The sequence below is a fragment of the Gavia stellata genome, chromosome 1 (genome assembly GCF_030936135.1).
Source record: "Gavia stellata isolate bGavSte3 chromosome 1, bGavSte3.hap2, whole genome shotgun sequence".
Lineage (NCBI taxonomy): Eukaryota > Metazoa > Chordata > Aves > Gaviiformes > Gaviidae > Gavia > Gavia stellata.
Genome location: NC_082594.1, coordinates 32,331,333 through 32,356,683, shown reverse-complemented (window position 1 = coordinate 32,356,683; position 25,351 = coordinate 32,331,333). Strand labels below are relative to the sequence as shown.

At 37.9% G+C, this 25,351-nt stretch overlaps 1 protein-coding gene across 2 annotated transcripts in view; it reads right to left on the bottom strand.

The window, feature by feature from the left end:
• Positions 1 to 1,354: 1,354 nt before the first annotated feature.
• Positions 1,355 to 25,351, bottom strand: part of ZC3H13 (zinc finger CCCH-type containing 13) — a 48,449-nt gene continuing 24,452 nt past the window's right edge. The window contains exons 6-17 of one of the 2 annotated variants that reach the window (XM_009814343.2): positions 24,539 to 24,712; positions 20,472 to 20,782; positions 18,947 to 19,411; positions 17,791 to 17,973; positions 14,098 to 14,641; positions 12,993 to 13,096; positions 11,621 to 12,640; positions 10,036 to 10,545; positions 6,903 to 7,058; positions 5,812 to 6,012; positions 2,444 to 2,607; positions 1,355 to 1,845 (exon numbers count right to left, since the gene is read on the bottom strand). In XM_009814343.2, the coding sequence (XP_009812645.2) occupies positions 1,675 to 1,845; positions 2,444 to 2,607; positions 5,812 to 6,012; positions 6,903 to 7,058; positions 10,036 to 10,545; positions 11,621 to 12,640; positions 12,993 to 13,096; positions 14,098 to 14,641; positions 17,791 to 17,973; positions 18,947 to 19,411; positions 20,472 to 20,782; positions 24,539 to 24,712 (4,003 nt within the window). In that variant the 3' untranslated portion in view covers positions 1,355 to 1,674. The remainder of the gene's footprint in view (positions 1,846 to 2,443; positions 2,608 to 5,811; positions 6,013 to 6,902; positions 7,059 to 10,035; positions 10,546 to 11,620; positions 12,641 to 12,992; positions 13,097 to 14,097; positions 14,642 to 17,790; positions 17,974 to 18,946; positions 19,412 to 20,471; positions 20,783 to 24,538; positions 24,713 to 25,351) is intronic. The other variant, XM_059822655.1, reaches the window with a different exon arrangement.

Genomic DNA, 25,351 nt, shown 5'->3' with positions numbered 1-25,351 from the left:
TCACCGATGACATTAGAAATAATAGTCACCAAGACCCTTAAAAATGTTCAACAAGGTAAAGTTTTGCCTGGATCACATAGTTTTAATAAGAATTAAACAAATGGTAGAAGTTTCTCACATCATTTATATTTGATACAAGTACATATACACTAGTGTGTGGGCACTTACAAAAATATAAATAAAACCCCCTCACATTTTCTTTAACAACAATTCTTTAACCATAATATAAGAACATTTTACTGACTGCTTATGTACTTGGCATTATAGGAAAGCATTATAGTAAGAAAGCTTTGTATTTGAACTGAATTGCTATTCATATTTAGGCCTTTGCTTGAAGCCAATACTACTGTCAGTAATCACAAGAGATGTGAGACAGACATGCTGTTAAACTGTGCAGTCAACATCCCACCTCAGTGTGCTGGTTCCAAGAGGAGAAAAAGGATAAGAAACTAATATAAACTGTCAAAAAATTTAGTGGTTCGTAACTCATTTTCAACCTGAACAAGAACAATGAAAACAAGTTGCTTTGCAGCAACCCAGTATCAAGGTTAAACTGTGGATTTCTTTCCCACTCTCCACAAGCAGAAGTCAAAGCAACAGTTCAGGTTTAAACCCAGGAAAAGTAGAGACGTGTATACAGAGACTTAATCTGAAGTTTTAGAAGTCTCAGTTTCACATGGAGGCCTCCACAGACTACCTAAACGTACCCGACTGGTATAATCCAAAAGATCCAACACAAGATACTAACTTCTCAAACTGAAAACAATTCTTACAAAATTGAGTCCAGGCTTGACAAGACTCTAATCAGGCCCCTGAAATCTGTAACACCCAGCAAAACACTGCTCACTGCCTTTACTACTAACATCCGAAAACTCCTGAAACTCATCAAGTGTTAAACAGCCTCAGGTTGCTGCATGGGATTGATATGCCCTGATACTTAACAGAATGTAAAATATACACACTAGCCCCTCCTTTGTAAGCAGAAGGTATTTCCAAAATGCTGTCAGTCTCATAAATATAGGCATCTAAAACTGGTCATAAATCACTTCCTGGAAGTTTGTTTTTTTTTTTTTTTTAACTTCTTTTCATCAAGAAGAAGGGGAACCTTAAATGACTAGACTGGATTTTTGCATCCAGAAATCATCAGAGGAAACCTATGCTAGAGATGGAAAAGAGCTAGAGTTTTGTCCAAATCCAGATCCATACCAGAGGCTGCTGTGGTAAGAAAGGGATTTGGAAAGTGGAGGTAGGCAGACTCCCAGGAAGCAAGCTATTTAACAAATTCCAGACATGTACTGAGGGACCAGGGTGGTGGTGGAAAAACCCATTTATAATGAGGAAAAAGATACGCAGACAGTTTTCTTCAGTTTAATATCAGGTGGTGTTATAAACTGCTAAAACCAGACATGTTCACATTATTACACTTGATGCACCATAAAACAGGTTTATGTTACACTGCAAGATTCAGTATTATAAAACTTGTAGAGAACTTCACACAGAAGTCTTGATTTTTAACCCCTTCTATTCACATCCAAACCCAGTAATTCTTATCTGTGTACAAATGGAGTATTTTCTTCCATCTTCTACAGCTGCCTTCCAACCAACCAGTTTGAAACATCAATACCAACACTGGTAGTGGGAAATCGACTAGAAAGTGCCACCGCAGTCATTCACTCAAGACACACAAACTTCTTGCTGGATAGCCGGTTGCGGAATTTTACTATCCTCTGTCTTTTCCTGCCCAGGAACTTGGCACACAGTCTTTCGCTTGAATAACCGTAGACTCAACCGTAACAAGTCGCTGTCCATTGCTGCAGAATTTGTATAAGTTTGTTTTGTTGCACCCTTTTGAAATTAAAAATGAAAAATAAAGAAAGAACTGAAAACAGTGGCTTTTAACATGCAAGCTGAGAAATTAACCTCAAGTGCTCTCAATAATTAGAGGTTTAATCATACATATTCACTAGAAAAGACTTTGAGAATTAATGATTTTTCTATTAGCATGCAAGATCATAAAACCTACTGTAGTGCAAAAAAAGGCTAAAATATTTTTTTCTTTCAATTTTAACTTGGAAGAACAGAAACTTATAATTCTTATAAAAGTATATGAAATCTTGAGCAGGAGAATTTTTCAACAATTGCCTTTGGAAATGTATTTTAACCAATTATTTTTATTATGTATTCTCTAAATATAGAAAAAGTATCTCCAGAATTTAAACCCCAAAATGAGAAACAGCACCTACCTCTAGTCTCAATCTTCAATTACTCTCTCATCCTAAGTAAAAACCAAACACCCTACAACATCTTTAATTTAAAGTCTGTTCTCCATTATTTTAAGGACTCCAGAACAATAAACACAGAAATCATCTCCCTAGAGAAATACTTTGCATAGTGGAATCTGTGTTTCCACATTTTGACCAAGGGCTGTAAATGAACCACTTGCCTTTTCATTCTTCATTAGCTGCTTACGAATTGCAGAATCCCTTCGAAAGCACAGCGCTTTACAGCAAGGACCCAGATTACTGAGAAGACCTGCTCTCTCTTCTTTTCGTAGAAGTGCAGCCATGTTCAAGGCCCCCAGTTCATGTTCAAAAAGGTTTTCTGCATCTAGAAAGAAATGATATTTGCAAAGATCAACGTATACAGCATATTTTTGAACAGCAATATACAGTAATATGAAATTTACTATTTGTATTTCTGCCTTCTAAACAATATCAAGGTTTGCAAAAAAAAGGATATTGCAGTTTATAAAAAAATATAAATCCTTCACCACTTAAAGGGAAGGATGGGTATCCTTTGCATGTAGCTTCAGCACAGGCAAGTCATATTGAGAGAGCAATCATTTATGGTCAGATGTGTGACAAAAGGTGTTTACTACTAGCATTAATCAGAAAGTGGTCTAAGTTTCACTTCTCTGCAAGACATCAGATAACTGTACCAGTGTCAACACACAGTTGGAATGGCTATGCAGAAGTAAAATATGACTATGTAAAAAAATTCTTTTATCCACGGTGGATGAACCTGTAGAACAAGTCAACAGACACTAATGAACTACCCCCTCCTACCAGTTCATCTAAAGCATTTGTTAGTGGTACTCAAAGTGGCAAGACTAGTCCTTTAATACATTTATCAGAAGAAACAGCGCACAGCTAGAACACTTTAACCACTTTAACCAAAGATGGATCCCGAGGTGAGTCTTGTTCTGCAACAAGTCTGTTTCTACAAAATGCAAAGACAAAAAGAGTGCACATGGCTGGACTGCAGCGCATTGATTTATAACCCCTTTACAATAAACAGGATGATTATGATATAATTGGGGAAAAAAAAAAGTTAAGGTATGTAGCTAAGTCCAATTCAGCCACCTCTATATAATAAAACGTTTGGTGTTTAGCAGAGAATCTAACACCTAACTAGAGACACCAGCAAACCTGGGGAAAATGTAGCAGCTAAAAGCAAAGACTGCTACAGCAGTTTGGCAGAATGCACACAGAGGAGAACAAAGATGCATTTTTAAACCACTGAGAAAATTTGGATGAAGCTGAATAAGACTAGTTTTTAAACAAGGTGAAACGAAACAAAAAAATTACATGAAATCAAGGGCAGGTTAGAGACTTGCACTGAAGTCATCAAGACAACCTCAACAGACAATCAACAACACACATAAGTGACAAGACAGAAAAAGGCCACTTCAAAGGTAACACTGACAGCTTGTAGAGTCTGCCTAGCTGCCAGATGCTGAACATATCTAGCAACTAAGCATGTCCATATCCTTAGAAGAAACAATTGCATATAACAGATAGAGGGTAAGTCAGCTACAAATCTCAATTCCATCACATACTACAGAATTTTGTTTCCAAAGAAAATTAATTTTAAAAAAATAATCCCTGAAACAAGTTATTGTTTCCTTTATTCCTGCATTACAGTGTATTACCAGAAACTTTTCCTCCACAATAAGAACAAAGAAGAGAACACCAAACTCAGGAATAAAACAGGGAAACAAATTATACCGCCATGAAGAAGTCCTAAGTGAAAACACTACATTTTCACCATAACGCACACTGAATATCTAGCTCAAATTCATTCACTTTTCAGGGAACCATATTTATGCCTTATTTTAGATTATGTGCTGTGGCTGTGTAATCACTATACAAGGAACCTTCACCTAGCAGATTACAAAGGAAATGCACACACTTGAAAGCCTACTGGCAGTTCCACATGTAGCAACTTGGATGCGTGAGAGACTGCGCACACCAAAGGGAAATCAACGGAGGCACTTCAATCCCCTTTCCTCTCCAGAGCAAAGTTCTGCTGAATCCGAGTACACTTAAGATAGCTCAGAGGCAGTGCTGCAGAGCTTCCTATTATCACTATGGACTTTGTCTTTATTTCTAGAGAAGCATGCAAGGACTGCTGAGGTTATTTTGGGTATCATTTTAAATAGCCAGGTGGAGTGATTCTGCACTGCAGTTCCTGTTGCAAGGAATTCCTGGTAAGAAGCATTGAAGCATACAGCAAAAGTAAAGCTTACAGGGAGAGAGACGTAGTTCAGACCTTTACTGTATCAGACAGTTTGCAAACTCAGGAAGACTCAATATTGCATCAATTACATCGGTTATGTGTATTCTTAAGCATAAGAGCCAAGATTTTTTTTTTTAAACTAGAAGAAAGCTAATACTGCATAGAAAGAGCTGCAAATATTGCAGTGGGACATTTACAGTGTTTACCAAGTACACACCTCAAATTATACTATCTATGATGCATTAAAATGTTTGCATTTAATTTGACTTAAAAAAAAGTAGAAGCAGTAGCAACAGCCCACGATTAATAGTTATACAATTTAAAAGACTCAATCAAGCATGGACATTGATGGAGATTAACAAGACAACTGCATAAAGAATAATGTCGCAAAGAATTAGAAAGTATTGTTTCAAATTAAGAACTAGAATTTACAGAGTAAAAAAAAAAAGAGAAAAATCTGCTATTCCCTAAAAACAGGGGCTCTGCAGATACTATTATTTATAAGCCATAATCTTCTCACATTTAGATCCTGGAATGATTTCCATAGAGATCTTATAGAAAGCAAATATTCCATAGTGCTAAAAAACCAATTCTACCATGCAAGTTGTTGCAAGCAGCTCAACTGGTTCCCAGGATGCCGAAGAGAAAAATCAGTATTCTCTCTCATGCAGAAGCCCTGCTTACACTACAGAATTGTAGTAAACAGCACTGGTATAGTTCATGCACATCCCATCTATCATGCATGTCTTATGCCACACACTTTGTCCAAATGCCAGACTTGTGTATTATTTAATTTCCTACTTCTAGCAGAGATATAATATTCAAATTTCACTTAGTTTCTTCATTCTGACCCCAAAACTCCTCTATCTATGCATTCTGGAGAGGATCCTCAGAAAGAAAATAAGAGTACATGCAGAGGACCTTCAGAGGAAATAAGAAATCTTATTTATTTCTTTCTCACAATGTTACTGCTAATTCACTGCAGAGGATAATTAGCTCTCCAAAAGACTGCTGACACACTTTAGGCTAGGAAAGCATGAATGGTCTCACAAAAAGAATATTCCACTAGGATGAAAAATTCTGCCTAGGCTATTATTCAAGACCTCCTCACCACTGTCAGAATGAAAACAGTAATTTGATTGACATGTAGCTGTATTACATTCCTGTAATTTTCACACAATACCAATTATACACTTTCTATGGTCATGAAACCTAAAATAATGAACTAATGCACATTTCATAAGGACTTTCACTAAGTACAAAAGACAGTTTAATCCCTGCAGAAACAATTACCTTTAGGTTTTTCTAACACTCTCTGGCAAGTCTCTTTAATTTTGGTGAAGAGTTCTGGTCCTGCCAATCGCTTCGAAATGCCAACTCTCAACATAACAGCACCTGGTGTGAATTTTAAGAGCGCAGCCCCAGGCTCCCGTGGTTCTTTTGGCTGCTTTGGCATAAGACTGGACCAATCTACATCTATAACATCCACAGGATCTGCAAAAACATTAACAGATAATGAATTATCACATCATCATCCCTTACCACAGTTGATTAATTTCACATGCTGTGTACATACCCGTCTCCTAAAAGCAATATATATTAGACAAACATTGTTTTGCAGATCTCAAAGGCAGATTCTTGGACACTTCAAGTAAGAACATCAAAACTCATTTAGATTGGTGGAAAAAAGCAACATACAAGTATAAAGGTACTTGGATTAAAAAACGCACCCCTAATATTCTGCTTCATTTTTATTGCAACCCCTTTGTGAAAGGCTGCTCGGACCCTGCCTAGCCAGCCATTTGGACACATTGCTTACGCATTCACAAAAGTCACAGTACAACTAAACGTGCTGTGACAGATCCAAATTAAACGCTTAAAAAGCTAGTATTTCAACTCTGGATGCTGGATGTTTTTCAAAGGAGAGATACACTATTTATTGAATAACCATACAACTGTGTTTGTCTGGTATGTTTATCAGAGAAGATATGAACACTGATCATATAGCCCAGATGACCCAACTGAACTTAGAACAAGTACAAGATTCCATGCTTCCCAGTGCATTTGGGAAGCATTCAAGCACGGATAAAATCTGTTCATAAAAATGTCAGTTCCAAATACTGATCAAAACCAAATGGGATCAATGAAAACATATTTGTAAAACCAAAAAGCTTACCCTTATTACTTCACAATACAGCTCCTGGTACTCTTTACTTACGTCTATACTTCTCAGGCTTACCTGACTATTACAGAACAAATGAGAAATACTGAAGAGCATACAAACTGCATTCCTAATTCAGAAATACTGTCCACATCACAATAGCATTCGATGCAAACTGATCTAATCTTTATATTCAAATAATCATAAAGGGGTTTTGCTATACTTTTACCAGGCATCTTCTCATCCTCCTGTTGATCTTCCCGCTTTTCAGCATCACCTGCCAGAATTTCATCCAGTTCATCATCACTGATTGGCTCGTATTCTCCAGCACCAGACCCCAGTGACTGCACATCATCAATCTTTGCTTCATCTTCTCCTCCTACCGAGACAGATACATACTGTAGCTTTAAAGCAATCATTCTTGTTTTCTAAACATGCTTTAAGCAGCCTGAAAACGAAGAGGTTCAGCAAACTAAACTGTTAGGTTTTGGGGACAAGTATATTCAACAGGAAAACAGGTATTAACTTATGGAAATAGAGAGGTTATTTCTCCCACACACAATGCGGCAGTTTGAATTTTACATTATCTCAGTCTTTTTTTTTGGTGCAATATTTGTCAAACTCCACATAGAAGGCCGTATTCGGAAGAAACATATGTTGATTATCTGATATCTGATATGTAGTTAATAATACAAATCTAAGTTAGTGCCACAAAGTCTTTCAGATGCTTTTGCACGTGAATCCAAACCCAGGATTCAGTCCAAAGGCTCTACAAGAGAAAGAAGTAACAAACCCCCAAAATACAACAAGGTGCAAGATATCCTGAATGAAGCAATTATTCACAGAGTTTTAGACTCTCTGTGGAAGACACAAGAGCAGCTTTTAGAAAGCCATGCCAAACTTCTTCCATTGTTGTTACACTCCTATCCATCCATGTACTTTATGCATATAGAAATACCTCTGCTGTATCTGTAAACAATTTTTTTTTTGCTTGCCTTTGTAAGAGCTACATAGGGGGAATAAAAATAAAAAAAAAAAATCACCTCAACTAACCTAAAAATCAGCATGGAAAAAGCAAGTAAAAGACATGCTAGCAGAGTGTAAATTAACTACTTGGACCACCTGGCAGTGCTTTGGAGGAAGCATATAGCATTGTGGGCATTATTTGAGCTCAATCCTAAAGCAAACGCATTAAGGTTCAAGACATTACAATAATTTAGTAATTATATCCTCACACATTTTGTTAGACAATATACTACAGTAATCTGTCCAAGTAAATAAAAGATAGCTCATTAACATCATCAGATTTGGAAACTGTATTTAGTTTTCTAAAAAGTTTTTCCTTTTTAAAAGCAAAATAAGGCGATCTGTACTAGATTTCAGTTTGTGTCTTATGATTTTAAATATTCGCTGACTTAAATATTCACTGATCCATCTTCTGCATCCACACCAATCTACCAGACCCACTAGCTCACCACAAACACGTGCTTGGACAGCACCGATTAACCATTAAAAATATTAGTGTATGAAGCAATTAAAAATAATCATCCATAGTTCTCAATAAATGATTAAAAAAGTTCACCTTCTCAATTTTTAATTTCAAATCAAAGTTTGATAATTTCTAGATCACAGTCTGATTGCTACCTTTACTGCTTTTTTGCAGAAATGTACTTTTATATTAATTCTGCATTAAAAACATGACACACTAGTCAGCTAAAAGGAGCAATGTAAAGAGGAGCAATAAAGTAATGAAAGACAGTAAAGTACACTAAACCTTAGAAAATCATAAACATGCTATATATAGTATGCTTTAATAAAATGGAATGCCATTTAGTATTTTACAAAAGACAATTATTTTTCTAAAAAATTAATCCTAAGTATACCACAACTTCCTACAGATTGTAACTTTCAGAGAATTTAGAACAACCTTTGAAAAATACACAAAAGAATACATATTAAAACACAAGAAGTCTGCTGAAAGGCTAGACCTAAGAACACATTTAACATGCACAGCCTGTTTAGTTACAGGTACCCTCTTGGAAACAGATAATGTACCTAGAAATAGCCTTTCACCAACTCTTTGGTGAAGTTACCACATTGTACTTTCGGATTTATTGCACCATTCCTTCCTCTAGCTTAAAAATCCCTGAATTCTGTCCATTACAGCAAGACAGAGCAGACTTTCCCATGCTCACTCCAAATACTATATTTGACAAGTACTTCCACTCCACAGATAATTTCCTTAAATGGAATTTTCTCACTTGTACAAGTCAACCCTAATGACCACTTTGTGAGTAATCAGGTCAAGAAATAATAATAAATATTCCTCAACATTCTCTCCAGACAACATTTGATTTAACTGCCCAAATTAACAATGAACACTACAGCTAATTCTTATTAAGAATGCAAATATGATGAGACAATGTCCTGTTATCTTGTGTAAAACTACAGAAGCTGAATTCACTTGTTTCTTTTTCTGCTTCTGAAGACTATGGACTTCAGGCCTTACCATCCAAAAATCCCAAATCCTACAATGCCTTTTTTCCTCTCAACAGATATTAGAGAAGAAAACTACTGCAATCACCAAAAAAACCCAACTTACTGAACATAACCATAAGGTGCACCAGTTACTCTGGATTTAGACTCTTGCTTCTTTTACATTGCCCATATAGGTTATAAGTACTTCCCAAACTCCCTATCCATGCAAAGCTCAAGCTGTCTAATCCATGTGACAAACTCCTAAGAATTTGTCAGTGTTTGCCCCTTACTTACTTTATTTATTAATCCTAAGCACGTTTCCCCCAGCACCATCAGAGCCAGCAAACTGAAGCCACATTTAATAAGATTACCTCAGGAAAGACATTTTTGGACTGTTGTGCCAAGCCATACATATGTTTCACCTACTCATCAGACAATAATTTCTATGATAATTGGGCTCTGCAGAAAAAAACCCCAAAGAACAGTTCCAAGTCAACACTCATTTTTTTTCACTCATTACCTGTCACTTCCAAACTAAGAAATAGATCTTAAAATGATATAACAAGGCAATCAAATGTTGGTGTTATTCTTTAGCAAATGACCTATTCAGAAATGTTACACCTTGGTGAAATTGTACCTCAGATCATTTATGCTTCTTTGCCTCAAGACTTCTTTAGAAATTAACAAATAACACTAACACAATTAACACTAAGAAGATGCTCATCAGAATTCTCATTGTGTCTGGTTCCACAATAGACAAGCTGGAGCCAATACACCTTTCAGTAGAAAATTATTCTAATATAGCTCAGTTCAGCACTATACAAAAAGGGAAAGAATAAAATACTTAACAGTCCAGGTTCTTTCCCAGAACATCTCACCTTCTAAACTCTCTACCTTTTCAGCCTCATTTCCGTCTTCAAAACCTTGTAAAGGTCCTAAATCTTTGTCTGCTCTTTCCTTCTCTGAAGCCACTGAATCACGACAAACACCATCAAATTCCTTTTCGTGATCTCTGTCCAGTTTTGTTTCACTGTGTTTTGTTGATTCTTTTTGAGAAGAAATGTCAAGAGTTCTCTCCCTCTCTCTTTCAGCAGTATCGGGTAGTTGTCTGTCTCTCTCTCTGTCCAGCTCCCGTCTTTTCTCCCTCTCCCTCTCTCGTTCCCGGAGTCTCTCTCGTTCCCTGCTCCGCGGCCAGTCTTTGTCAACATCTCGGTCCCAGTCTCTCTGTCTTCCCTCTCTTCTGTCTCTCTCTCGTTCTCGATCATGTTCATGTCGATCTCGCTCCTGAAGCCTTTCCCTGCTATCAAAGGACCCAGATCTGGAATGGACTTGACGATCTGATTCAGGAGAACTTCTTCTTGAACTGTGGCTTCTGGAATCTTGACGATCTGAAGAAAATATTTTAAATATATGCATGACTACAGCACATAAATGTAATACCATTTTACTAGACCAAAGCATTTTAAAGATTCTGGTATGAAAATGTACTTCTCAAAAGCATCATGTTCAAATTAATAATGCCTTCAGACTGCTTATAGATTTAACCTTACTTAAAAACATCAGGTATTTCCCCCCTTTTTAGTGGCTACTTTCTACTGTGACAGAAGCCAAACTGAAGGTACATCATTTTAACTCAGAAATTTAGGCAAGGGGCGGGGGGAAGGAACCATCTCAAAATTCAGAATCTTCAAAACATGTCTTCTAAAAGCTAGGAATGCCTCGGCTAGTAAATGGTAAATTCAGAAAAATAATTTCAGACATGCAACCATGAGGAGAACAGAGAACTGAAGTGCTTTAGGAGGAAGATCTTTTCCTACTGATGCTGTTTAAATTTTAAAACATTTTACCCATTTTTGTGTTTTTTTTTTTTTTTAAACAGGAACTACACAAATAAAACAAGTCCATTGTGATTATTTTGATTTGCAACAAAAATGACTTCCATATGCATTAAAAGTACACCTAACAGGAACCATGACAATTTACCTCAGTGAACACAGCACCTGAGATGATAATGGACCTCTCCCAGAGAGAAGAGACATTTTAATTTTGCACAGATTTCAGAATTTCTGTATCAAAACGGATGTTAATAATGAATTTAAGAACATTATTTAGGTGATAAAACTACCTCAACGTTCTGTTAGCAAAAGCATTTTCTCTTTGAGTTTCTTCTGTCCTACAAATTACTTTATTCCCCAGCCAGCATGAACTGAATCTGACTGAATGTTTTGGTGTAAACAAAGTGGTAAACCTGCCCACTGAAGATCAGCTTTTCAAATATGGTAACACTTGCAGGAATCTTAATTCACTCTAGTTTTACAGTGAATGGCAGAGAGCACTTCCCTCTCCCTTTGCACTAATTACAAATGAAAAGAGCATACAGCCATGCAAGAATGATTTGGGATTTGTACCTTTGCACTTTTATACAGAATAATAGGTCAGTCTCACTAAAATGTATCTAATTACCTGAAGATGTGCTGCGACTGGGTTCCCCTCGTTTCAACTGATCGATTCTGGACTTCCGTTCCCCAGTGATTTCTAAGCTTTTCTTCTCTCTGTCCCTGTCCCTATCCCTATCTCTAGAGCTACTGTGCAGGATTCTCTTCCGTCCAGTCTGGTCATCTCCACTGCGATGAGCTGAGTCATTGGAAGGGGATCTAAGTCTGCTTGAGGCATGGCTCCGATTGCTACCAAGGCTGCTGCTGCGCTTCTGATCCACAGGTTTACGGTGTGATCCATCATCTATAGTAACATGGGGGGCTTCCACCTTTTCACCCCTTGTCCTGTGACTTTTTCTATGGGAGTCCTCAGTACTTCTTTCTGGAACAACAATGTCACCCCGTTCAGGAACATCTTCATCTGACCAGTCACTAAATGTTGTGTCTTCTCTTTTTTGGGGGACTTCTGCCACAGATTTCTCAGGTGGTGCTTCAACCAATTCTTCTTTTGTTACGGGGGGGGTTCTTGGGCCTTTCTTCTTTTTATGATGTGGAACAATTTCTTCATCAGAAACTTCAGAATCACCCTTAGACCTCTTCCGCTTTTTCTCCACATTTTTCTTTTTTTGACCTTTCTTGGGTGAAAAGACCTGGCTTTCCTCAGCCGTTGATTCATTAGCATACCTTTCCGCCCCACTGTCATCATCTTTCTTCTTCTTTGTGGCCTTTTTCTGTACTTTAGACTTCTTCTTGCTGTCATCATGCATTCTATCAGAAGCATCTCTTTCTTCAGACGGACGGTGTCCAAGATTTTCCTGAACCCTGGACCGGGAGCCTTCTGAAGCATCTGGTTGCTCTCTTTGCTTATCTGCTGAAGAAATCCTCTCTTTAAAGTCTGGTTCTTCGTAACGCCGGGAACTTTCCTTTCTGTCTGATTTTCGCTCTTCTTCTTTCCAGCGACTTTGCCGCTCTTCTGTAACATGAGAGGGGCTCAGTGACCGGGATTCCTGTGGCCGCACAACCTGGCTCAGAAGTCTGTGCTTTTCATCTACAAAACAGAAAAAAGGAGGTACTTGTATTGTTTAGGAAGGGGAACAGGTGAACATTTGGTATCTTGTGCATGTCAAAAAGTGTCAATCAAAACAAATAACCCATTATTTCAGTTACATTTCTTAAGTTTTCCTACTGCTGCAGCAGCAATAGACTGTTTCCATTTTGGTAAACATGCATCTTAAACAACAAACTTATAGATTAAGAAAAATGGTGTTGCTTATAAAAATAAGGGCAGGAGGACACTTATAAAAGCTTGCCCCATGCTTTTTCTATTTAAGATTGCAAGTTATTTCTATAGGCAGAGGGTAAGCTGGATCCTGCTGCAGAGATAGCTAACTACTACTTACTTTTATCGTCTCCACTGTTGTAAGCATCACTATCAGGAGAGTGCTCACGGCGACGTTTGGGTGACTGACGAGGACTTGGACTGCTTTCATTTCTGTGACGCTTCCTGCAGAACAAATATGTACAATTGAATTTCTTCAGGATTCTTTAAAGAAAACACTCAACAATTGAGTTTATCATCAATGCAAACCCTGAAGTCTAAGCACTTCATAAAGAAAACAAAACATTTAAGGATGCCAGGAAGTTCTGTAGTTTTCTAAGTTGTTATTCCAAAACCTCAAGTATGATCAGAAAACTGATCATATGTAAGATACCTTAAACTAAAACTCTAACACTTAAGACAACTATCTTTTTAGCAAAAGGTTATGAAAGACTATTATGATAAATTTTTTCATGTGGCAATAATCCTTGCAGTGGGTTGACCCCAGCTGGTAGCTAAACACCCACCTAGAGGCTTGCTCAGTTCTCCCCCAATGGGATGGGGGAGAGCCTGTACTAGATGTACTAGATAGGAATGCACAATTGTCTCACACAAAAGCTACTAATTACTTCCAAGCAAAGCAGCCATTCAGGGCAACACTGTTTTGCTTATTATTGACAGAACAATGAGAATTTTATTGTACTAAATGAAAATGCTTTGTGGTATTGAAAATTTAGTAGTGCAAAGGATAATGTATGTTCCACAGAAATTTAATAAACAAAGTCATGAACCCTGACCTTGTTAGCTGCTATCTGACTTGCCAGGCTTCAAAAGGTACCACAGTCCGCTATTATGCTTCCAAGAATGCCTGCGTTATTAAAGACAAGGCAACGCAAGTATACTTAGAAAGGAAAATTACATGGTCTGACTCAATTGTTAGTTCCTGAGTAGTTCCATGATTCTGCACTAACAAAGCATGAGTTTAACTTCACTAGCCTAGTACTGGTTTTGTGGCCACCAGTATGTGCCACACAGATGCAGGGGAGACATGGGTCAAGACTGGGTGTCTGCATAAACAGGGTATCTTTCTTCTTATGATACTCCCCTGCTTACTAACTTGCTGAAATCAACAGTAAAAGACTACCCTTTTTTTTTTTTTTACCAAAGTAACACTCAGATCAACTCACTTGGATTTTCTTTCCTCATGGACATCTCTTGAACTTCTTTCTTCTCGGATATCTTCTCTCTTATCCCTACGGTCTTCCCTTCCTTTTTCTTTGTCATCCCAGTCTCTCTGGCGGTCTCTTTCTTTATCCCTGTCCCGACCTCTCTCCCTTTCTCGTTCCCGCTCTCGATCTCTTTCACGCTCCCGCTCCCTTTCTCGTTCCTCCCGTTCTCGCTCTCGCTCCTTCTCCCTCTCCCTCTCCCGTTCCCTTTCCCTGTCATGGTCCCTGTCTCGGTCACGCTCACGGTCCCTGTCTTTGTCCCGCTCTCTCTCCCTTTCCCGTTCCCGAGCACGATCTCGTTCCAACTCTCTTTCCTTCTCTCTTTCTCTTTCCCGGTCTCTCTCTCTTTCCCGCTCTCGGTCCCTCTCCCTTTCTCGCTCTCTCTCCCGGGCCCTTTCATCTCTCCTATCATCAGACCGATCTACCCTTCGCTCTTCTCTTCTTTCATCACGTTCAAGGTCATCGCTTCGTCCTTGATGTCGTACTGGTGAGCTTGCTCTCTGATCTGTGAAGAGAGGCAGGTTTGATTACCAAGTGCTAAAGGGACATACACAACTTCCACTACACCGGTAAAAACACAAGAGCTTTAGTTTTGACAATCTAGACATTGGTTTGCATTAAATGAAAAGCAGCATTGGTTTGCATTAAATGAAAAGATGGAAATTCTCTTTAGGGAGGGAAAAAGACAAAAAGCAATCCTAATTTTGAAAGATTTTTTCAATATTTAGGGAGTGGGCTTTCCTTATTTTAGCCAAAAGTTACTACAAAAATTTTATTTTCTACCAGATTTTTCTGAATGGCTTCAAAAGATAATTCTATGCCTCCCAGCTTAGCTATTACTATTGCATTACTCAATGATTCAAAATCTGGTATAAGGTCTTGAAAAAGTTCTGAATGACATACATATGAAAATGAAATGTTAAGACTTTTGTACAAAAATTTTATTTCCTCAAACTGTTAAGAGTCATGGGCTTTACAAGAACTCACACTATTTGTAATACATAGTAAAAGTTACTGCAAAATAAGAAATACTATCCTGTCTCATCACAGAAGAAGAGAACCCTGCACAGAAATACATAACCAAATCCATGAGAAAGGGAGAGGCAATGATGCAATACAGGAAGCAGAACTGCTGGAAGTTTCCATATGTATTCCCTGCAGAGCCTTACAGTTTTAGAAGCTGAGTTTTTCCACGCTCAGACAGTGGATTAGCGTCATGGAGAAAACTAAATTTATATAGAAAATGACTGATCCAGAACGACAGTGAAACCTGATTTATCTAATGGCATTTACCCTCTACAGACTTAGCTGCATTTTGTTAGTTATATTTTGGATTGTTTTTAAATATTTCTATAAATTTTGACCACTTTATAACAATTTCTATGCTGATGTTAGTAGTATTTGAATCACAACAAATCAATAAAACTGTTTTTCCACAACATATATTAAAAGCACTATACAAAAGAGCAAAAAATGGCACGAACAGAGGTTGGTATTTTTCAGTCCATTACTCTGGGGCTGAAAGTGCACTTTGCCTGCTCGCCCCTTGTCTCAATTTACAGCAGAGTTTGAACAGGACTAAATCAATAAAACATGCATTTCCATCAGTTTAATCAATTTTCATCTCTGAGTGAATTAACAATGACTTAATGCTCCCCTGTTACCAGGTAAAATTAAAAGCAAACTTGAGTGACATTTCTGCCACGGATGTAACACTTCTTTTTTTAAAAAGGCAAAACATCAGTCCATGCAATTGGTTCCATGAACAGGTTTCACATTCTTTTAACAGTGCCTATAACATTATAATACGATTTATTGTGCATACTAAGTATTAGATTTTATACAGAAGTTCTGTAACTTGTGTTTGTTATGTCAGTTTTGGTGAAAAAACATCTACATGAAACTCTTACATGAATCAAGATACTGGAAGTGTATTAGATAATTGAACATGGATAGTCAGCAGTTCTTATGTGATTTCATTATTTGAAGCACTGTTCCAGTGCTTGTTTGGAACACCTACATATTTGCTTTAGTTGAACAAAGACAGCCCAAATTTGCAAGCTTACATTTTAAAACCATACTAAGATTCCTTACATATCATAGAACTAAGTACCAACCAAAAATCTATCTCCATTTTTCCCTGAACGACAATGTTAAAACTGTGGTCTAATTATGGAAACTATGTCTTGAATTCTAACTCTGAGGAGGATTTACTATTACAAAAAGAGATCTACATTTTTAAGGAAGAAAACAGCAAATCTTATCTCCATTCAAGCTCTTTACATTTTTTCCCCCCAAAGGGAAACACAACCCTTTCAAAGTAACTTCCCTTCTGGAAATCTATTTTGTTGTGATGACATATTTTTACTTCCAAGGGTTTTTTTTTCTGGTTTTTTTTTTTTTTTTTTTAAATTTTTTTCTTAATTTATTAAGTACTCTGTATGATATGAAAAGCACAAATTACATTATAAAGTATCTAGGATTTATTGGGGGTGGGGAGGTAGAAAAGATGAAAGCTAGTCTGCAAAAGCCAACCCCCAGGACACATTCAGACTGCAGGATTTTTCAGCTGACAAGAAAAAGGAAGCCTGGAGATTAGGTTTGTTGAAGTCCTGCCTTGAAGATGAGACAGAATCTAAAGCAGAACCTGTCACAAGAACAAGCAATAATATACATTTCAATGGACCAAAGAGCACCTCACAAAGTAACATACAAAACACCTCTTTGAAAAACCGAAGTTAAACAACAGTTAGAACATATCTGTCACCTCCAAATCAAAACTCAAGAGGGAAAAAAAAGCCACTGTAATTTTACAGTTATTCCTCACAGCTCCTCATTTAATTTCCATGCTATTTTCATTTGCCTGACACCTCCTGTTCTCTTAATTGGTGAGCAATACAAATATTTTCCAGAGTGAAAGTTGGTACTAAATTCCTTAGAGACAACACACTACTCTTTCAGGTGCAGAAGTGTGCCATTCTGCATACCATGTCTAAAAGAAAAGTCTTGAATACTCTTTCTATGACTACTGGTATCTGTGCCAACACTTAATAGCCAATTATTATCGACCACAACAAAGCATTCATCAATATTAAATTTATGGTTAATTCAAAAATTTATTGCCTGGGAAATTTAAATTGTCACTTGTTTTAGTAGTAGTAGTCATCAGTAAGTTGGTCAGTCTAGTAGCCAGGCCTTCCCCAAAACATGCTCAACTAATTTACAGTGAAAAAGTACTATGTTTCTATACAGACAAACAGAACCAGTAATGAAATGCAGTCATGACTCTAAGCTCACATGTGTACGTACCTGAAGTGGAGGAAGAGGCAGAAAAAACTTTTTATATTGAAGTTGTACAATGAAATCTCTTGAAGAAGTTTAGTTTGTTTAAAGACTACTTGGATGAATAAAAAATGCAGGTGCCAAAATCCAGCCACAGGAAGGGAGAAAGGGCATAGCATTCATGCATACACTGCCAATGAGAGACCTTGCTACAAAAGCTAACTTACTTCAAGGATAGGACTAGTGTCAGTGTGCCATGTCAAATGAGTTATTTATGAATTAGTGTTATGGACGTGGAAAAAGGAAAAAAAAGGAGACACATACATACGTATTTGACTACATATGTATGTGTAAAAATATACATTAAAATACCTCTTTCTCTGTTGTCACGCCTGTCCCGTTCACCATGTCTTCTTTCAAAGGAGGAATCCCTTGCTTGTTCTCGACTATCATAGCGATCCCGATCAGGGTAGCTACTCCTTGATTCCCAGCTGTCATGGTAGTTTCCACTACTGCTGTGACCATCAACCTGGGATCCTCTGGTCCCCCGACTTCCTAATAGAGATGTATCAATACAAAAGATGAGTTTCCACATGTAATGAAATCCACTGATATTTTATACCAACTAAAGTAGTGACTTTTAATAAACTTGAATTAACTGTTCATGGAAATAGAAATTGTAGTGTCAAGCTCTACTTAACCAACAACTCTCAAATTTCACATTTTAATTGTAAAGTTATTGTTTTCAAACTGCAAACTCAAGACTTTCTAAATCGCCATCCACTGGTCATAGCATGAGGTCTCCTGACCAGGAATGTAACAGTCCAAAAGCCAGTTCACATTTGTTCTGAGTAGGATGTAAACTTACAGACAGTGCAGCAGGAATAAGCAGAGAAAGCAGAAATATTTTTTTCCTGTAAAAACTGTATGGCATTTTCCTAATGAAAACATCACAATAAGCCCAAGAAAGCCAAAATATATTTACTACAGATGATTAAAAGGTGGTAAGTGAAGCTGTTCTATAAAGTGCATCAGCCTTTCAAAAATACTGCCAAAGGTTAAAATCCCACTTTTTTTGGTCAATCAGGAAGGGTGGGGAGGTGAAAGATAGCTTCAGGTACCTAAGACATGCAGTTCCTTTTGAGAGAAAATAAAAAACCTGCTGCCCAGTACTTTGAGACACACTGCCCCCTACGAATCTTCCACTACACATCAGCCTCTTGTGTTTGTAGCCCATGGGAAAACCTAGGGTTGCAGAAACATTAAATAGAGTGATGTAAAGGTTAGGGTTTGTTTTAAAATGGGATGGCAGAATACCAATGTTATGCCAACTTTAATGAATGGAGAACACCAAAGTGCTATAAATTTAAGCAACTGTTCTAATTTAACGACAATAGAATTGAACATAGCTTTAAAAGCATGAACTATTTGGCAGCACTTCCATATCAAATATCAAAAGATAGTATGAATGTCAATATTCAATCTCCAATGACAGGGACACTTATTGATTTTTTAAATCACGCAATACCCTTGTCAGATAATTCTGGACCTCTGCCTCGACTTCTGCCAGTTCTATCACTTCTGCTTTCATTTCTGGAGTCACTTCTGGAGTCATTCCTTGTTTCAGCACGAGAGCTCTCTTCTCTACCATGGGATCTTCCATAGCTGCGCGAGTCCTCCTGATACTGATCATCCTTTTTATGGGTATCGCGACTCTCTCTGTCTCTGTAGTCATGGGAATCTCGTGTGGAGCGCGAGTCTCTCTGATCACGACTATCTTTTGTATCTCTGCTATAATCCCTTGTATCTCTGGAGTCTCGGGTGTCTCTGGATTCCCTTGGTTCCCTCCGATCTCTGTTTTCTCTTGTCTCCCTCCGATCTCTTCCATCACGAGATTCTCTGTCATCTCTATGATCTCTGGAGGTACTCTGCTCCTGGTCATAATCACGATCGTCTCTTGTTTCTCTTTCTTTTTCCCTTTTCCCTCTAGTTTCTGTAAAATGTTTGAAAGAATGTTATACACCTAGCTTAATCAGAGCAAGCAAAAATTTAGCACACAAATAACACTAAAATAATACAGTCAAAAATATACTTCTGACATACAAACAGAAAATAAAAATTAATATGTAAGTAGGAAAAGATCATGTTGGGTATCTACCTATACATTCAGTGAGCTTTAAAGATCTTTTTGTGAATCTGAATCTGTACTTTACAAATATTTACCTGTTCAAAAGACAATAAGTATAATAAATCAATTTCAAACATTAGAGAGCAAGCATACTTCAATAATTTTAAGGTAGGATCATTTCTCCTCCAATCAGATTCCTTTTTTTCTCCACATACACATATTTTCAGGAAATCTGTGCTATATTTAAGACCACTTGCTTTTAAGACCTCAGTGCCCTGCTAAAGTCTTTTTCCTTTTTTTTTTATATTACGTATTTATAATGTTACTGCTACAAGAAGGTAAGTTTACAGCCAGTCTAAAAAAAGCTGACATATGTACTCTTTGTAATCTGTCTCTTGAGAGAAAGAGCATGTTTGCCCATCACAAACTGCTCAACCAGCTTTACGGATTTCCAGAGGGAATAACTGTTTCTTTGCATACACCTCACTTAATGTCAATTAAAAAGACAATAGACAGAGTAATTGGAGAGGACTGGATTAGCATTTGGACACCTCACAGAAAAGAGTAACAGTTACTTACAAGTATCCTGCTGTCACTCAGATGATCCACTAGTATATGCCTGATACCAAGAGAAGATCACTTACCTACTGACACCACCATTGCATTACACAAGAAACACCTAGACAGATGCCTACAGGATCTTTACAATCAGCTGAGCGTACATAAGCAGTCCTATCAGGAATACCCCATTGCACAGTCCCTGAAAACAGCACCACCAGCACAGGAATAATAATACAGCCAGTATTTTCTTCACCCCCTAGCCATTGGGACAGGTGCAGACAATGCCACAATTTGAAAATCAAGTTTCAAAATGCAATTTGCAAACAAATAAAAAGTATTCTGAATAGCTATTTTTTATTCATACCATCCCGCCTTTCATGGCGTCTATCATGAGACTGTGAAGTCCGATCACGATCATGTCTTCCCTTTTCTCTTCCAGGAGATCGGTGTCTCGAAGGGCTTCGCTTCCTCTGAGGAGAAGAGGAAGAATGTGGGGGATAGGGAGAAGATGATCGCCTTGCAGGCGGGGAAGCTGTCCTTTGATAGGATGGAGAAGGAGTTCTTTTGCGGTGTGGGGAAGGAGAATGTCTTTGAACAGAGGACCCTGACTGTGATGAAGAGGAGTGATGTCTGGACGATATGGGAGAATGATGGTGACCTGATGGGGAAGCAGACCTGCAAGGAAGAGTTAGAACAGGCACACATGTAATAACTTGATTTGAAAGGTTCTTACCATACCCTACCATACCCATAATTTGTGCATTCTCTACCCTCTGTCTGCTGAAAGTAAGTGCCACTTCTATAAAATATCAAACTAGCTTTCCCTCAAGGGTACCAACGATATCCTTTCAAAGTATGCTTCTCTTTAAATGGTTATAATTTTGATTGGACAATTTATTCTTGGATATTAAATAAACTATATTACACAGCTACCAGAATGCTTTCCTGGAGGAAAGGAGGCAGGAGTCAGAAAAAAACATGATGTTCCCCACCCACCCCCAAAGCAAGAACAATTGTTTTCTTCAATATAAAATGCTTTTTGGAGTTCATGGTAAAATTAGACAGGTAACTTTTACACAGTGTTACTGAAAGGGAATTTTTCTTCTTTTGTTTTCAACAGCATTCAATTTTTTTAGAAAGCAACAGTGTCTCCTTCTCATGCACTTAAAACGTCTTTCTTTTATTATAAGCATTGATCTTTAAACAATTTAGGCCTGGATCCTGAAAACCCATATGCATATCTACTTAAAATTTTAGCAAACATGAAAGTTTACACAAACAGGGAAAACTCATATCTAATATAATAAGAAGAAGTATACAAAGCGTCTCTCATCGTCAAAATCCCATCACTTAACTAAAGATCATTTACACAACAGTAAACAAATTTCCTCATAATACATTATCCCATGCACAGCCTAACGTGGACAAACACAAGCTTCAAGCCTTTGAGCTCAGTAGTGGTTTTTTTCCCTTATCAGCATCAAAGCAACTTGCAAGTATCTTTTCCCACAAAATGTGCATTGCCCTTAACTCGCAACTCCCTTTCACTTCAGAAAATTCCAGAGACTCCAAAGAGAAGAGCAGGAGTCAGAAAAACCACACATGGACAATACATCTTCAAAAATCCCACTTAAAATTAAGTAATTTAGTTCTCGCTTTTGAATGTCCGTATAGTGTTGGTGACTTCAAATAAACATCCAGATCATACAGATGAAGCTCTCAGTTTCAGGTGACTCACAAATAAGGGGCTACTTTACCAAACGCAGTAGTACCTCCCTGCAATCTTCTGCAATAGCCCAGCAGTTGGTAAAGATATATATGTAACACAGCTTTCACTGAATATCTTGCAAAAGTCACAACAAACTCTTCTCAGTGAGATAGCTGATGTCAGTTGGGCTCTGAAGAGAATGAGCTCTGGAATAATTCAGGTTAGCAGGCTTACAGCCTGTCATGACACTATCCAAGAGCCAAATGGACAGTTGCCCAGCCAGTGCTACTCAGCAGTGGATCTCCTGGCTAAGGCTTCTTAAAGACCCAAAGTCTGGAGTCAAAAAGATTCTCCTCATCTCAAGAACACAGAGCAATGACTCAGCATCCAAGCAGCAAAAGCTTTGGGAACGGAATGCAAAGTGAAATCACTGGCAATCTGAGGCAGGAACTCAAGTCTGTAAGGAAGTCCTTTTTGGATAAAAGACAACATGGTGGAAATCTTTTGTTAATATCAGCATTTCATCCTTCCTTCTAGTCAATGTCAGTGACTCAAGAAAACTGTCTTCAGAGCCCCATGGAGTAGTATGCTGATTACCAGAGGATCAATCTCACGAAGATTGTGGTTTTACAGCCAGATTCCATCACAGAACCAGATATATTCACTAAAGGAAGCATCTTGGTTTGATTGTTGAGGTAATTCAGACTTGTTAATTGACAGAAGTCAAACACAATTTTTGCAGGACAGGCTGAAACAATACTTGAACCGAGCCACTTTATCTCTACTAGAAAATATGCCCAGAAAAGTGGCAGAAAGGGGTGAGATAGAAAAATAAGTAAAACCAGCCTTTGGAACACACTTAACTAGGACATTCTGAAGAACAGGCTGTATCTGGTTTTTTGATTTAATTCAGACTGTGTCTGTAAGCTTGTACACTCAGATATTGCCAGGTCTGAACACTATACCACTGAGATGTGTTTATGATGATCAATGCCAGAGAATATTTGGACACAGACTAAGATTCTGTATCTCCTTGAAGACCTGGAAGTGCATGGGATCCAGCTGATGTGCTCCTGATGTGGCTTAGGGGTGCCTGTAACTTCTACACACAGTCTGACCTCCAAGATGTTTATGCAGAGCTTCTTTTGTCTAGAAAATTAAAAAGCCTCAAGGTCCCCTTGTGCATGCTACCAGTAGATATTCCTCATGGATGGCAGGGAAGAGGAAACTCAGTTTTTCTGTCTCCATAGATATATACTCACGCTTGCCACAGCTTTCCATCACAAGAGGGAAGGTCTGACCAATGACTATTCCTGAGGAAACAAGTAGCCTGAATGCCTCCAAGATGACAATTTCTAGACATTATCATATACCAATGAAACAAATGGCCTGGAATTAGTAGTAAAATTTTCAAAGCACTCAAAGTAAAATTCTGTCAGGATCAGAAATGACTGACAATCTAATATAATTTCATGACCTACTGTCTTTAAACTAAGACTACATTTACTTTTCACCATTAAACCATTATTATGAAACACACGGGTTACCAAAATTGGCTTGCATGGAAGGCTATCAATGGTTTGGAGACAAAAAAACGATTTCAAATATCCTTCCCTGCTTCTAGCAGAAGGCCCATTTATTTTCCCTGCCTAACATTCCCTTGCACAACACTTGATATGTCTGCATAGAACCCCCAAGCAGGCAGTGATGAGCAAAATACTGGAGTAGGTTAGAAAAAAATGGGGAAAAGGGTACTGAAAAGGTATTTTTCAGTCTCCTTACTACTGCCAGCTGCAGGGGGAATGGGCTGTTCTACTCCCTTCCCTATAAAAAATCCAATTTAGAGAAAATGTCCATCAGCGACATCTAGCTTAATACAATACAACATTGTTCCAGCTGAACTGAGTCACCACAGCAGCAAAAGAGCTTGCTGAGGATTGCTGAATGGATGGATTTTATTCTGCTTGTTTTATCACCATGCAGTTATGACATCTGGTGTGTTCCCACCAACCTTCAACAGAAGTGCAGAAAATAAGTATGCCTCCCTCTCCATTACACAAACACAGGACTGCAACAGTATTTAGCCCTGTCATTCTAAACCTAAGCTTACAGACTCCTTCAGACCAAAGAAAGAAGCCTCCTCCTTTCTTTTTAAAGGGTAGTAAAAGATTTTTTTTCTAAGGTCCCTAGAACTAGCAGGATGATATCTTCCCTGAAGCTTTCTGCAAGAAGGGTCTCTGAAATTGTCCTCGTATCATAGTGTTTAGCCAGTCATGCTTGCTTTTCAGGAAAGATGTGTAGAGCCAGGATCTGTGTACCACCTTACCCATTTCAGAACAGAGAAACTCTGCTCCTTCCCCACCTCCAAGATAGGAGGACTTCTCACATTTTCTACTTTTTAAGAAGGGGAAAGGTGAGGAAGAAAAAAAGAGTTCCCAAAGGATCACAGACTGACTATGTCTTATATCAGACTTCTGAAGTTCCACCTGAAGCCAAAACATTTGAGAGGAACTGATAAATGGAAGCCTGCACCATGGCTTGTGTTCTTGACATGACAGGTACTCTCAATGTAGGAACTTGGCAAAAAAAAGTCTCAGAGCTCAAGTGTTTGAGGCACACACATACCCAGAACAGACACATATGAACAAGTAGTCAAACCAACAAAGGAAGTTTCTAAACTGGAACTTTTCATGGAAATAAAATCCATACAATTGACCTCCCACCTGCGAGAGGGTGAGAAGTTATGTTTGTGAGTGGTTGACTTGGCTGGAGCTCGGGAGGTTTGTCTTCGCCTTGCAGCAGGTGGTGAATACTCCCTGGAAGGGGAAGAATTACTGCCAGAATGATCTGCAGGACTAGGAGAACGCTTCTGTCTATGGGAACTTTCAGAGGGATCCCTGGGAAACATAAATAGCAGCTTGTTTAACAGGTATAACATGGCATCAGTGCATTTCTAAGAAATTACAAACAACTCCAAGACAGAACCTTGTGCCTTACAAGATCAAGAGCTATCTTATAGAATCATTTGTTCCATCTATAATTTCATATACGAAATTACCTTAAGCTAGCAAAACTCAAGAATGCAAGATATGAACTAAATTTCATGCTAATCCCTGGCCTGTAAAATACAAAACTAGAATATGGTAAAAGCAAAAATATTTTCTTGTAATTTTCCCTAATATTTCATGTGGTGGTGAAACCGAATTCCTATCAATGGAGAATTATCTTGCTACCCTATTTAAAAAGTTCTGTAATGTCAGAACTTTATTTAAGAAGCCTCAAGCTCACAGACATTTTCAAACACTAATCACAGTTGCAAATGAACGAAAGATCTGTCAGAAGCTTCAACTATTTAACTTACTGTACCTCATGAAGATTTGACATTATTTCTTGATTTTTATTATTTATGAAAAAAAAGAAAGAAATCCAACACTGAAATAAAAGGCTGTAGTCACCGCAGCAATACTGATTATAGTACAACGATAAGTCAAGTACTCTCTTGATCCTTTCAGCACTACCTAGAATGTTCTTTTCTA